The sequence below is a fragment of the Suncus etruscus genome, chromosome 2, assembly GCF_024139225.1.
Source record: "Suncus etruscus isolate mSunEtr1 chromosome 2, mSunEtr1.pri.cur, whole genome shotgun sequence".
In the NCBI taxonomy this organism is placed as follows: Eukaryota; Metazoa; Chordata; class Mammalia; order Eulipotyphla; family Soricidae; genus Suncus; species Suncus etruscus.
In genome coordinates this window covers 168,695,035-168,709,321 of record NC_064849.1, presented here as the reverse complement: position 1 = coordinate 168,709,321, position 14,287 = coordinate 168,695,035, and the positions used below count along the sequence as shown (strand labels likewise).

Genomic DNA, 14,287 nt, shown 5'->3' with positions numbered 1-14,287 from the left:
TGACAATATACTCCAAGGACGGAGAAACCCCATATCTCTTATGCCAAGTGAATTCCTTTTCGAATGACCCCAATATTTACTGTGCTAGGGTAGGAGGAAAAAAAGAAATAAAGAAAAAACAAAAAGCACAAAACATTGTTTATTTTTATATATTATTTTTAACTTCATTTATTATTATTATCATTTTTATTTACCTATCTATTTTTGGTCGATTTCTTTGTTTGGGTGTGGTTATTGAAGTTGTTGTCCCCAGTTATACTTATTTTTTTTCTCTTCTTTTTTTGTTTTCTTTATGTGCTATGCCATGTTTCTTATCTCAAGACCATGGCATTTTCTTTCTTTTTTTTTTGTGGTGTTTATTGTTATTGTTGGAGTCCTCACTGTATATTTGACACTTCTTTTTGTACTGGTGGAGTGTTTACCTTCTTTTTATCCTTCATCTCTCAAATCAATGATGAGGGCCTCTAGAAGGATTCCGCCCATTTTCGGCGTATTAGACTTTTACCCCAGTTTATTACTTTTCTCTTCTTCAAACAAAACCATGTAACTTGAACTAGCTAGTCCTGCCTCCCAGTTAGAGGGGGAAATAAGGGAGGCATCAAGACCAAACAGGTGCAAGACTACTAAGTAGTAGGCTAGGTACAGAGGGGACCACATATTCTAGCAGCCCTGGGGTGAGGGAAGAGGGTATGGGATGTAGGATTAAAACGGAGGTGTAGGGAGGACAAATTGGTGATGGGAATCCCCCCTGATTTTATGTAAATATGTACCTAAAATATTATTGTCAACAATATGTAAGCCACTATGATCAAAATAAAAATTATATTAAAAAAGTAATCCATTTCCCAAGGTTCTATGAAAATAGGCAGGAGCCCCTATTTAAAAAGAGATAAAAATATAATAAATAATAAAAAAGGAAAAAATTAGTCGGAGGTTGGGTGTTGAATTCAAAACACCACTTTGGTCTGTGAATTGGCCTCTGGAGTCTGCAAAACGACTCCCAGCAGTCCCATATCAGAAAATGTCTTTGAGTGGGGACTTCTCAGAAACTGAGTATGATAGCAAGCACAGATACACAGTGAAAGAAGGTGAAGGGCAGGAGGCCATTGAGAGTAGATAAATGGGAACAGAGTATTAGATTTTTCTCAGGTTGAGAGTATATTTTTTCACTCTGGGAGCTGGCTGGCAGCTGGCTTGAGTGGGGGATAGTGATCTGTCATGAGCCACCAAGAACTGAGGGTAAAAATGGTTAAATGTAGGGTAATAGGCAGTGAGTGTTAGGGAGTAAAGGACTAGAAATGAGTCTGTAAGCTGGTGAGCCAAAGGGGGAAGGAAAATATACAACATAGACATTCTGTATAGTGCAAACATAGATTAAACCCTATGATATACAATTAAACTATACATTTTTTGAGAATGGACACTGGAGGGAAGGAAAGTTGCTGACGACTTCCCCAAGCCAGACCCTCTTGTGCAGGGTGGGGGTTGGGGAAAGCCTGGGGACCCCTTTAAACTCCTCCCCGGCACCCACCTTGCTGGCCCCCTTGGCACCCAGGAATAGCCCCAGAGTCAGGGAGGGAGGAGAGGAGAGGCTGTTGAGGGCATTCTGAGCCCCACAGCCCATCCAAACTTGGTAAAACAAAAAAGGCCTTCAGCATTGAGCCCTGTCATTCCCCATGCTGGCGGAAGCCTCAGACTTATTGTATAACTTTTAAAAATAAGTTGCTGATACCCACCTTAATAAATTCTATGAAAAGTAGTTATCTATACTTAAAGCAAATGGAGTGATTGCATTACAAATTAACTTTATTCTAATTATCTGTTAAATTCCCACAGGAACACTTTATTAGTATAAGCACATGACTGAACATAGCAATTTATTTAATATTTTAGTATTAATTTTATATACTAGTCAACCACCAATGAGAAATAAATTTCCCCATAAGCGATAAATAAGTAATTTTTGTCATGAATTTAATCTTTAATCTATCACACAACTTATATCAGTATCTAATAGATTATCAGTGATGATCAAGGAAATAAGTTTTATTGCAAATGTAAGCTAAATATTTCCTAATATAGAAAGTTGTAAGAAAGGTGTTTAATATTTCCCAAAAATAAAATTTTGGTAAACTTCCCTGAGACAGTATTTAAACATTGAAGAATATAGGACTACTGTTATCAAATAACTCACTTGGAAAGAAATAGGAAATTTTTCTTCGATTTAAGTACATTATGTAATATATTTAAGTATATTATTGTTATAGGTGTATAAAAGAGTAATAGTTCCTTTTTTTTGGCTTGATTGTTTTTAGGCCACACCCAGCAGTAATAAGGTCTTACACCTGGCTCTGTACTCAGGGATTGCTCTTGGTGGATTCAGGGAAGGCTCAAATATAGTGCTAGAATTAGAGTTTAGGTCTACTGTGTACAAAGCAAGTTCCTTACCTACTATATGTAATCTATCCAGAACCTAACTGGTTAATTTAATATCCAATTTCACTGAAATAAGGAGGATCCCTAAGATAACAGATTGGGTCTCCTACTAAATGAGAATTCTGGATACAGACATAATTGAATATATGAAACCAAACAAAGATGATGGTTACATGACAACAGGGGGGAAGATTCTAATGTGACAAGCTATATATTAAGGGTCATCAAGCACTGCTCACTGATAGTAAGAGCTAAGAAAGAAGCAGGTTTTCCCCCACAATACTCATAAGGAACCAATTCTTAAAACATCCTGAATACAAACTTTAGCCTTGGAACTCCAAGAAAATATATCTCCAATGTTTTAAGTCTCCCAGTTTTTAGTAATCTATTGTCATCCATAGAAAAATGGATAGATGGGGATATGTATATGTATTATATATATAGCTACACCAGTGCATACAAAGACTCACTTGTGAGTACATACATAGACAAAAACACACATAAAAACCAACTATCTTAAGTCTAGCTGTAGTCATATGAAGATCTAAGGAAAAATCTGTGAAATAGTAGAGCAAACCAAAAATTGTTAAATGAACCACATATATTTGATAATGGTTCATTTAATTTATGTTTTTCTAATTGACAGATGACATAACTCAAGTTTTCCAAAATCCTTCTGTCAAAACCAGACCTAGACTAAATTTTCTAGGAAAATATTTCCTGGCATTGCTTTTCTTTTTGTTTCTTTTCTTTTCTTTTCTTTTCTTTTTTTGTTTTGTTTTGTTTTTTTGTTTTTGGGCCACACCCGGTGACATTCAGGGGTTACTCCCAGCCATGTCCTCAGAAATTGCTCCTGGCTTGGGGGATCATATGGAATTCTGGGGATCAAACCCAGGCCAGTCCTGGATCAGTCTCTTGAAAGGCAAATGACCTACGAATGTGCTATCACTCTGGCCTGGCATTGCTTTTTCTCTTAAGATGTATTATCATTGTTTCATTCCTTTCATATTGATTTTTTAAAGCTTCTGTTGCATTATCTACATGGAATTAGATGCAAATACATGTCTTTGAAGTGTTGTCTTGTGCCTGGTTTATTCTCCAAGACAGTTATGAGGGTCCTAATTCATCTTCAAAGCTGAAGATTTTACAGAGGGGTTTCTATTTGGCAGAGCAGTAACCATGTTTGAAAACATCTTCCTTACAGCTCATTCTGCACTTCCATCTAACATTTGCTTCCCTCACATTTCACCCTGTAAGTCTTCTAAGGAAACTGTGTCCACAGAAGAGATGAAGAGAAGACAGTGTGGGAAACTAGCATTTTACATTCCCAAATAATATGCATGAAGCTGCCAAATGCTTCACCTATTTCTTATTAAATTATCCAAAGTTTTGTGATATGAATCAATAGTCTTTGTTCCTTGAAGATTAAACATTCATAACTTACTTCTAAATGTTTGTCTATATTTCCCTTCAAAATGTCCTCAATTATTAAAAACTATAACTCATGATATCTATAACAATTCTTTTAACCAAGAAAGGGCACAATCAAATCCAAAAACATCTCATGTATAATGACTGTTAAAACACGCCAATGTATTATATATATTCAATTGGATAATTTACTGGATAATTATTGGATAATTTTCAGTTAAGTCTCAATTTAAACTAAGATAATAAGTATAAGACATTTAGTTAAAGGCAAAGATAGTACAAAAATTAAGACAGTTTTTAAATCATTTGCTTGCATTTTGCTGGCCCTGTTTGATACCTGGCAACACAAACGATACCCCTAGCATTGCCATAACTGATCCCTGATCATAGCCAAGAATGGCCCTCAAATAAATAAATAGAAAAACACAACGATTTTGAAGAAAATTATTTTAGAAAAAATTCTGAAACTTACCATTTAGGAGTTTTCTACATTTTGAAATAAACTGATAAAAAAGAGGGTATCCAGTAAAGTTTTTAGTAGAAATTGGAAACGTTACCTCTTTCAATTAAACTATTTTTACTAGCCCATTGTGACTATTAAAATTCCACAAGATTGTTTATGAATTTCATCTATTTCTACTCAACTAAAAATTCTGTGCTATTATTCCCCTTTTCATGATTCTACAATTTCCCTCTTCTAAACAATCAAGGACATCCAGTCATACTAATCAGACATTAGGGGGAAATATCCTGATTTAAAAGAACTATTACTTGAGTTAAATTATTCAAAACACATGACACTTCTTGGTATTTACAATCAGATTTTCAAAAGCATCTATCTTCATATATTTGCTCACATCATGCTGGGAAAGGAAGAATGGTTCAATGGTGTATAAAGTATTTCGTGGTTTTGGAAACTAAGAACAGAAGGTGCAAATTAGGTACTGAAAATGCAAGACTTGGGCACAGAGCATCTCTTACAGAATGATATTTGTATGTTGAACTTATTTCTGCATTTCTCATGGACTGAAAGACAAATCTAAAGTTCTTTACCTCTTTAACAGCAGCAAATAAAGGGCAAAGAAGAAAATTTGAAAGTAAAATTTCGCTTACTTATTTCATACGAAAGTACAATGTAAATTGTATCCCAGAAGCATTAAAAATTGACCAATTATACTTTACTCAAGCAAATCCAGTATTTGAATTTTTAGGCAAATTATAAGAAAAAGGATGAGTTTTTGCAAAGGTATCTATTTGTGTTTAATTAAGGCAGTTAAAAACAGTGGTTTTCAAAATTATTAACATGTGATTAGAAATTACATGTAAATATTAAAAAACGAGTGATGCATAAGATTCACCCAATAGCTGTAAATGTTTTTGTTTTTCTACAGGTTTCATTTTTATATGCACATCCACCTTAAAGCCCAGTCACTCTTCAAAAGTCACAATTCACAGAAAACTTCCATTTAATTACTCGCATATTCAAAACCAAGATGAAATCAAGTTAGCTGCATATACTCTGGCCTCTTAGTTCTTTGAATTGAGGTTCTAGCTTCTGCAGATCAAAGCAACCTTAGAGACATCATCATATAATAAAATTAACTTACTGTTTTCTTTAACACTTTGAGTGCATAAGGCTTCTGAGTTCCCTTCTGTTTGCATCTGTATACAATGGATGTAGCACCCCTGAAGAGGAAAAAGACAAGAGAATATATTATGCGCTGGACATATATAAAGGGGGGAACTTAATAATAAGTATTTTGCAAGTTTTTAAAAGTTCTATGATAGTACCAACACAACTGTCAAGAATATTACATTTATTCTGAAATTTGAACAAACTTGATTCGGAAAAACTCTAGACTTTACAATCTATTTTATAAAAGTAAACGATTTGAAAAATACAGAATGATTATTATTTTTAAAACTGCAAAGGATAAGTTACTATATTCAAATATGAGAGAAATTATGAGAAAAGGCATTTATAAAAATGTCAAATATGATATGAAGTAAATCTTTCAAAACTAAGTAAAAACTGTCAACATATTCTTTAAATTTTTTTGGAGGGCTCTTTGGATCAGACCCTGCTTCATTCAGGGGTTACTCTTGGCTCTGTGCTCAGAAATTGCCCCTGGCAGACTCGGGGGACCATATGGGATGCCAGGAATCGAATCACCATCTGTCCTGAGTTGGCTTTGTTTAAGGTAAACACCCTACCACTGTATTATCTTTCTAGCTCCATATTCTTAAAACTTTAGTAAGATAATAATATACACTTAAAAATACAGTTCTAATAATATAATAAATGAAAGCAAAAATTAAAATTTTCTTTCCTTATTATTCATTGACTTATTAAATAACTGAAGCAAAGCATTAATTGTATTTGTAGCACATAAAAAGTCAAATATACAGCACAGTACAAGAAATGAGAATAAAATTGGGAAAATAGCATTGAGTCCTTATATTATTTGTGATGTTATTTAACTAAAGGTAAGCTTTAAAGAATTCATTATGCATATAACATACTCTAGCAATAAAAATAAATTTTTAAATTAATCTAATAATTAAACCATGGATAGAATAGAATCATCAAAAATTAAAATGTAAAGAAAAAATGAGAAATTTCAATATAGAGAGGCCGGAGTGATAGTGCAGTGGTAGGGCTTTTGCCATGCACACAGCTGATCTGGGAAGGATCTTAGTTAGATCCCCTGGTCTCCCATGTGGTTCCCCAAGCCAGGAGCAATTTCTGAGTGCATAGCCAGAAGTAACCCCTGACTGTCACATGGTGCCCAAAAAGAAAAAAAAGAAATTTCAAAATAAATTACAATAACATTGTGATTTTTAATTCCAATCATATTAATAGTGGCTGGAGCAGTGGCACAAGTGGTAAGGTGTCGTCTGCCTTGACTGCACTAGCCAAGGACGGACTGTGGTTCGATCCCCAGGCATCCCATATGGGGAGGAGGGAGATTTGGGACTTTGGTGATGGGAATATTGCACTGGTGATGGGTGGTGTTCTTTACATGGCTGAAACCCAAACACAATCATGTATGTACTCAAGGTGCTTAAATAAAATATAAAAAAAAATAAAAATAAAAATAACATCATGGTTTAATGCAGAAAAAAAATAAAAGTGGAAACTAAAAAAAAAAAAAAAAAGAAAAGGCATGCCATCTAAACAGCAAAGTGAATGGGAAATTTTATATGTAGAGGGTGTAAAATCCAAATTATATAGCATGGGTGGAACAAAAGAACGAGTGGCAGAGGTCAATCTTTAGTATAAATTATTGATGGCAGAAAATCAATATGCAGATGTTCGGGCACAAGCTGCTTTGCCGAAGGAAATATTAAAAAGAATTAAAGATATTGCATTGTCTTCATGATAAAAAATTGATACTAACAGCACTGGTGAAAGAACCTTTTTAAATATTACCCAAGGTCCTCAAGAGCCATATGTAGAGTTTGTGGGTAAGCTTGAAGATGCTCTGAAAATAAAAATAAAAAATGAGGAGGTAAAAAATTCTTAGAAAAAGTATTATCCTAATGTAAATTCGGCCTACAAATTGGTATTGGCTCCTTACAGGAAAAGGCAGACTTGAATGATTTTTTGTATGCCAGTTGAAATGTCCATGATATGCCTCACCCATCAGCAAACTTGGATTTGGTACAAAAATTTGCGGTTACCAAGGGAAATATGCCTTTCTCCCCCCGGGGACAAAGCACTTCTGGAAAACCAGGTCTTTGCCTAATATGCAAAAAGGGTCACCACTGGGCGAAAGACTGCAGATACAGAAACCTCCTTGATAATAACCTAAGGGGAGGTTTCAACACAATCCTCAGGAGGCAAATCATCTGCTACCATTGTGGAAAACTGGGGCATATCAAAAGAGAATGCTGTCTCCTTTTAAATTCAGCTCCTCAAGGACACACATACACAATGCAGAGAAATGCCCACAGGGCCTCTCCCTGGGCCCTTCCAAATCAGGGGCAAAGTCCTCAGACAATAATTCTTCCTAGCCCAGCCCAAGGAAATTCATCACAATTAGCGAATTAATACATGTGACATTGGGGAGTGCTGGATTGGACATAGAATACCCGGAGGACATTACAATTTACCCAGGAGCATGCCCTTCTATGTTAAAAACTGGCATTGTAGGCCCAGCACCCCAGATACAATGGGTTTTATTCTTGGCAGAAGTTACCTCAGCATAAAAGGTATATCAGTAATCACTGGTGTCATTGACTCAGATTCAATGGGAGAAATCATTGTAGTTATTACCATACTGGTTATGTGGACATTTAAAATGTGGGAAGCAATTGCTCAGATTGTGATAGAACCTTATGCCAAATGTGTGACCTCAGATAAGAAAAGAATTGGAGGTTTTTGAAAGCACAGATCCAGATGCTGCCCACAACCCACTCATGGCTCTGGTTACTACAGTAAGAGAAGAAAACCAAATGATCAAACCTCACTTGGAAGGGCGACCCTTTCTTGGCATGCTAGATACAGGTGCTCAGGTTACCGTAATCTCTGATAAAGAATGGCCAGAAAATTGGCCTCTCCAGGAAATCCTGTAGTCTCTAGAAGGAGTAGGAGGTTTAAGTTCCTGCTTGTTGAGTACGAGGACTAAGGTATTTTATGGCCCAGAATATCAAATCAAAAAGCTATAATTAGACCTCACGTGGGCTCATTTTCACCATCCCTGTGGGACCATGACCTACACAAACAGTGAAAGGCAGAATTCCACATTCCACTAGCTCCAGAAGAGCCCAAACCTTCTCTTGATTTAAAAACCCAAAGTTTTTCATAGGGACCACTGCCAGAAAAAACCCAGCACCAATAAAAATACAATGGAAATTTGATGAACCATTTTGAACAGGCCCTTAAAACTGATAAAGGTGGTGACAAAATTAGTGGAAGAACAGCTAAATTTAGGACATATTGGACCTTCTTTTTCTCAATGAAATTTGCCTATATTTACTATAAAAAAAGAAATCTGGTAAATGGAGACTTTTGATGGATTTTAGAACTGTAAACTAATCTGTGATACCTATGGGAAAATTGTAGACAGGTTTACCATCACCTGTTGTTATTCCAAAGGAATGGCCACTAATTATAATTGATCTGAAAGACTGCTTCTACCATATTCCTATTCACCCAGATGATAAAAAACATTTTGCATTTTCAGTTCCTTCTCTCAATAATACTCATCCCTGTAGATGTTTCCAATGGACTGTTCTCCCTCAGGGCATGCTGAATTCACCAACAATGTGCCAGTTTTTTGTAGATAAGGTTTTGAGCCATACTCGTGAAAAATTTCCTCAAGCCATGATTTTTCCTTATACAGATGATAAGTTGCTCACAATGAACAATGAAACAGATTTACAGGACATACTCTTATGTTATTGACTGTTTACAAACATCTGGACTGAAAATAGCTTTAGAAAAATACAGACTATGCCACCATATCAATACTTGGGTTTTATTTTGGACAGAACGTTGATACTTCCACAAAAATTTTCTCAAAACACTTAATGATTTTCAGAGACTTTTAGGTAATGTAAATTGGCTCCACCCTGTGCTAGGAATCCCGAATGCAAAGTTATCTAATCTGTTTAAAACTTTGGAGGGTGATCCTGCTTTAGATAGCCTTAGAAGTTTAACAACAGCTATCAAAAATGAATTGGACATCTTCTTGAACAGATTACAAAAATCATTTCTCTTAAGATTCATCCCTGGAGAAAAGGTATTTCTGCTAATCTTCCCTACAATAGAAACACCCACAGGGGCTTTAGTTCAGCAGGCAGGACCTTTGGAATGGGTCTTTGCTCTATAGTTTCTTACTTGCAACTGATTTCAGAACTAATTATCAAAGCGAGACTCAGATCTATATCTATACTAGGTTTCAACCCAGATATAATACTTTTACCAATACCAAAAAAGGAAATTGAGTCAATATTGCTTCTTAATGAATCTCTACAAAGGGCCCTCTCAGATTTCACAGGAGAAATTTCCTCCCATTATCCAGCAGGAAAAACTTTGGATTTTTTAAAGAAAACAGTTTGTTATTTTTTCGATTGTTCGGGATTCCCCTATTCCCAATTCCAAGGTTTTTTATATTAATGGATCAAAAAATGGGAAAGGAGGAATAACTGGGGACAACATTAATATGACCATAGATTCCAAATATAAATCTTTGCAGAAAGTAGAATTAGCAACATTTATTTACCTATTAGAAAATGTATCTGAAGCCATAAATGTCATTTCTGATTCTTTGTATGTGGTAAGTTTATTTCCTGTAATAGCCACTGCCTCCCTTAATGTTAACAACTCAATCATACAGAACTTACTTAAACAATTACAACAACTTCTTCAATGACGAACTGAACCCATCTTCATCACGCATATTAGAGCCCACTCAGTTCTTCCGGAGCCAATGGCTCAAGGAAATAAAACTTCTGACATGTTAGCAATGCCTATATTTAAATCACCTGTAGAGGAACATTCAGCCCTACACACAAATGCTCGCTGCTTGCATGTGAATTACCAAATTCCAGGGAGACAAGCTAGAAAAATTATAGAAAACTGCAACATATGTGCACCGTTAATTTAAAAAGACTCACATAGCAGAAGCAATCCCAAGAGGCTTACAGTTTAATGAACTTTGGCAAATGGATATAACTCAAACAGATTTATTTCCAAGAAAACCTTATCTTCATGCGGTGGTGGACATTTATTCTCGGTTAATGTGGGCAATTCCTATGTCTTCCCAAAAGTCTAAGGCTTCTTGTAGCTTTCTTTTACAATGTTTTTCTGTGGTGGGTATTTCGTATTCTATAAAAACTGATAAAGGGCCAGCCTATATTAGCAAAACTTTTGAAATTTTTATAAAGAATGGCAGATAAGACATCTGAAGGGGGGGGCCGGGAAGGTGGCGCTAGAGGTAAGGTGTCTGCCTTACAAGCGCTAGCCAAGGAACGGACCGTGGTTCGATCCCCCGGCGACCCATATGGTCCCCCCAAGCCAGGGGCGATTTCTGAGCACATAGCCAGGAGTAACCCCTGAGCGTCAAACGGGTATGGACCAAAACCAAAAAAAAAAAAAAAAAAAGACATCTGAAGGGGATTCCTCATAATTTTGGGGGACTGGCTATTGTGGAAAAGGCTCACAGAACCTTAAAAACTCAATTACAAAAAAGTAGAAAAAGAGGCTTGGCAACAACTGAGTTGTTATTTTTGACTCATCACATTAAATTACTTAAACTTACCCCAAGGGAAAGTTACACAGCAGGGAAAAGACATTTTAAAGAAGATATTCAGAGACAAGAAACAAACCAAACACCTATTTGGATCAAGGAGGATGAAAAATGGATACCTGGATATCTTTTCCTGAGAGGAAGGGGTTATGCCTATGTTTCTACAAATGACAACCCTCCCAAGAAATTTTGGGTCCCTTTACCCCTTGTCAGAAATCGGACTAGCACAAATGACCAGGATCAGACTGCTGGGACTATAAGCTCCCCCTCACATCAAATACAAAATATTCAAGACAATTGTAACATTTTAATATTCATGACAATTGTAACATTGCTGAGGCCTCAGAAAAGTGAACAAGGAATTAACTTTCACACCCCATACCTTGAGTGAGACTGACAAGAGTGATAAGCCCTTACATTCTGGGATGCAAAAAAAGACAGGAACCTGTCTTAACTGGGCTCCAAAATATAGGAAACTCTTCCTACATAAACTCAATATTACAATGCCTGTATAATATTTCAGACATGACTCGGTATTTTTTATCAAGATCATTATAAAAAGGACATTAAGAAAAATCCAAGGGGACATGAAGGTAAATTAGCAGAAGAATTTGGTCAGATCATCAAAACCATGGGAAATTGATGTCATAGGTATATCAATCCTGAAAGCTTCAAAATAATAATTGGTTTACTTCATGACCAATTTGCTGGACACAATCAGCAGGATCCTCACGAACTATTAATGTTTCTTATAGAGGGACTACACCAGGATTTGCTTACTGAAAATTTAATGACAGATAAATCTATAAACCTTATAGACAATGAAAAATATGAACAATCTAGGCCAAAACACCTAAGGACTCACGAATTTATTATTTATGATCTCTTTCTAGGACAGTTCAAATCTATACTTTATAAGATATTTGTTCATTTGTCCCTGGCTGTCATGTCTACAGATAATTGTACATTACAAAAATGCCTCTTTGAATTTTTAAAGAAGAAAAGTTAAGAGATGGCAACAGAGTTCATTGCAACAGCTGCAACACTAGAAGGGATTTTTTTTGACATGGAATGTTAGAAATTTCTTTATCACCCTTTATTAAGCACCAGCTTAATAATGCAGAAAATGTCAAAATCAATCTTTGACAATCTATTCCCCCTCCCCAATTCTGAATAAAGAGATTTTTTTTTTCAAGTAAAGACATGCTCTCTTCTGGGACCGGGCAGTGGCGCTGGAGGTAAGGTGCCTGCCTTGCCTGCGCTAGCCTAGGACGGACCGCGGTTCGATCCCCCGGCGTCCCATATGGTCCCCCAAGAAGCCAGGAGCAACTTCTGAGTGCATAGCCAGGAGTAACCCCTGAGCGTCACAGGGTGTAGCCCAAAAACAAAAACAAAAAAAAAAGAAAAAAGACATGCTCTCTTCTGTATAAAACTTGGCGAGATAAAGGCAAAGAACTATGTCCATCTTGCTGTAAAATGCTGTTCAGGCTATGGAGACGGTGCCTGCCATGTTCCCTTTACTGACCAGGTCCTGAAAGACTCTTGTTCATGAACTGTCTCTTCACAAAGCAAGTCCACCACTTACTCGGTTTATCATTCTTAGGGACAAAAAGTTTCTCACAAAGTCGCACTCCCATTTCTTGCCTTAGCTGCTGTAGGTAGGCCCTCATCACTTCATCTTCTTGTTTGTTCGCTGGTTTGGCATAAATTGCATTCAGTGGGAAGCCGGGCTCTCCAGGAATGGGGAAATTAGTTATTCCCAGGGTGCACATTTCTTTCTCGCCTTGGCTTTTGGAATTGCACTTCTGAAGTTTCTTCAGGCACTCAGAAATGTAGAGAGTAATATATATTAAGGTTCTATCAGTTTCATTCTTGATTTCATAGTTTTTAAAGAAGACATTGGCCTTGAAGTAATAGATGGCTTCATCGAGGATATCTGTATCTTTTGTCTCTCTTGGGGAGGGTCCTTTGAACTGACTCCTGATGGGCAGCAGAGCCATATTCCCAATGAGTTTGGTGTCAGGGTCCATGAGAGAAAAGTGGTAGGCCGGCATCTTGGCTGCACCCGGGTTCCAACTCAGACGATCCGGGTCGGGCGTGCCAAAAGGGATTTTTTTTTTTTAAAGAAAACATACATATGGAAACTACCACTAGTACTAATAATACATTTGAAACGTTTTGCTTTTGATGGCAAGCAAATTAAAAAGCTGCACACTTATGCGGCTTTTCCTTTAGAAGACCTCAATTTAGCAGAATTCACTCCAGAACATAAAGGCAAGACTGAAAAATACACTTATCATTAGTGTCAAACCATTATTATAAAGTTCACTGTACTTCATACTGTAAAATTGCCACAGACAATATTGGATCAATTTTGATGACAAGAAGATCAAAAAAGTCCCTAATACATCGGTAAAATCCACAGCAGCATACATCCTGTTTTATACTTTGCAATGATCTACAATTAAGGCCAGATAATCATTTCATTTATTTGTCAGTTATTATTAATGCTTTATGGTTCCTTTCACAGGCATTATCACTGAATAGGATTGAAAACGATGGATCCCCATTGCGGTTTTTTGTATGGTGTATTTATGTCTTAATTTCAGTATTGCTCTAAGTCACAATTAATCAGGAAATTTTGCAATTTAATTAGTGTTACTCAAAGTTCATCTGAGAGAAAGATTCCTCATCATATTAATGTTGTTATATGACGATGTATTGAGATATACTCATTTAACTACTTTCACTCTTACATCATTGTTTTATCGCCCACAATTTAGGTTTCAAGATGGAGGTGAATTCATAATCTTGACATAACAATACTTTTTAAGTGGACTCTCTTCACAGTTCTCATCATCTATGATTGACTATGATAGAATTACTGTTTTATATATATATATATGTGTGTGTGTGTGTGTGTGTGTATACATATATATTGTGAATTTGAAGTTATTCATGTAAGCAATATGCCGGCTATTATATTTTAAAGTGCTTTTGTTGCTTCAACTAAATTTTTTCTTTTCTTCTATTTAGAATCCTTTCCAACAAATATTTTTTCGTAAGTATGAGTGAGTATGGCCTATTTTTGTGAAGTCTGTATGTGTATGTCTTGTTATGTGTCTGTCTGTTTTGCGTGCTTTGTATAGAGTTCTCGTTTCCTA

The 14,287-nt window shown here is 36.1% G+C and overlaps 2 protein-coding genes across 2 annotated transcripts in view; both read right to left on the bottom strand.

Moving 5' to 3' along the window:
- CAMK4 (calcium/calmodulin dependent protein kinase IV) overlaps window positions 1-14,287 on the bottom strand; it is a 311,178-nt gene that overhangs the window by 133,863 nt on the left and 163,028 nt on the right. Inside the window, exon 2 of the mRNA XM_049769138.1 lies at window positions 5,475-5,553. Coding sequence (XP_049625095.1) covers window positions 5,475-5,553 — 79 coding nt within the window. The remainder of the gene's footprint in view (window positions 1-5,474; window positions 5,554-14,287) is intronic.
- LOC126001964 (actin-related protein 2/3 complex subunit 3-like) lies at window positions 12,530-13,215 on the bottom strand. Its single transcript, XM_049769162.1, has one exon. It carries the CDS (start codon window positions 13,175-13,177, stop codon window positions 12,641-12,643), a length of 537 nt encoding a protein of 178 aa, XP_049625119.1. The 5' UTR covers window positions 13,178-13,215; the 3' UTR covers window positions 12,530-12,640.

Bases quoted from the DNA above. Each gene is read 5' to 3' on its own strand.
- LOC126001964 (XM_049769162.1), bottom strand. From the start codon at position 13,177: ATGCCGGCCTACCACTTTTCTCTCATGGACCCTGACACCAAACTCATT.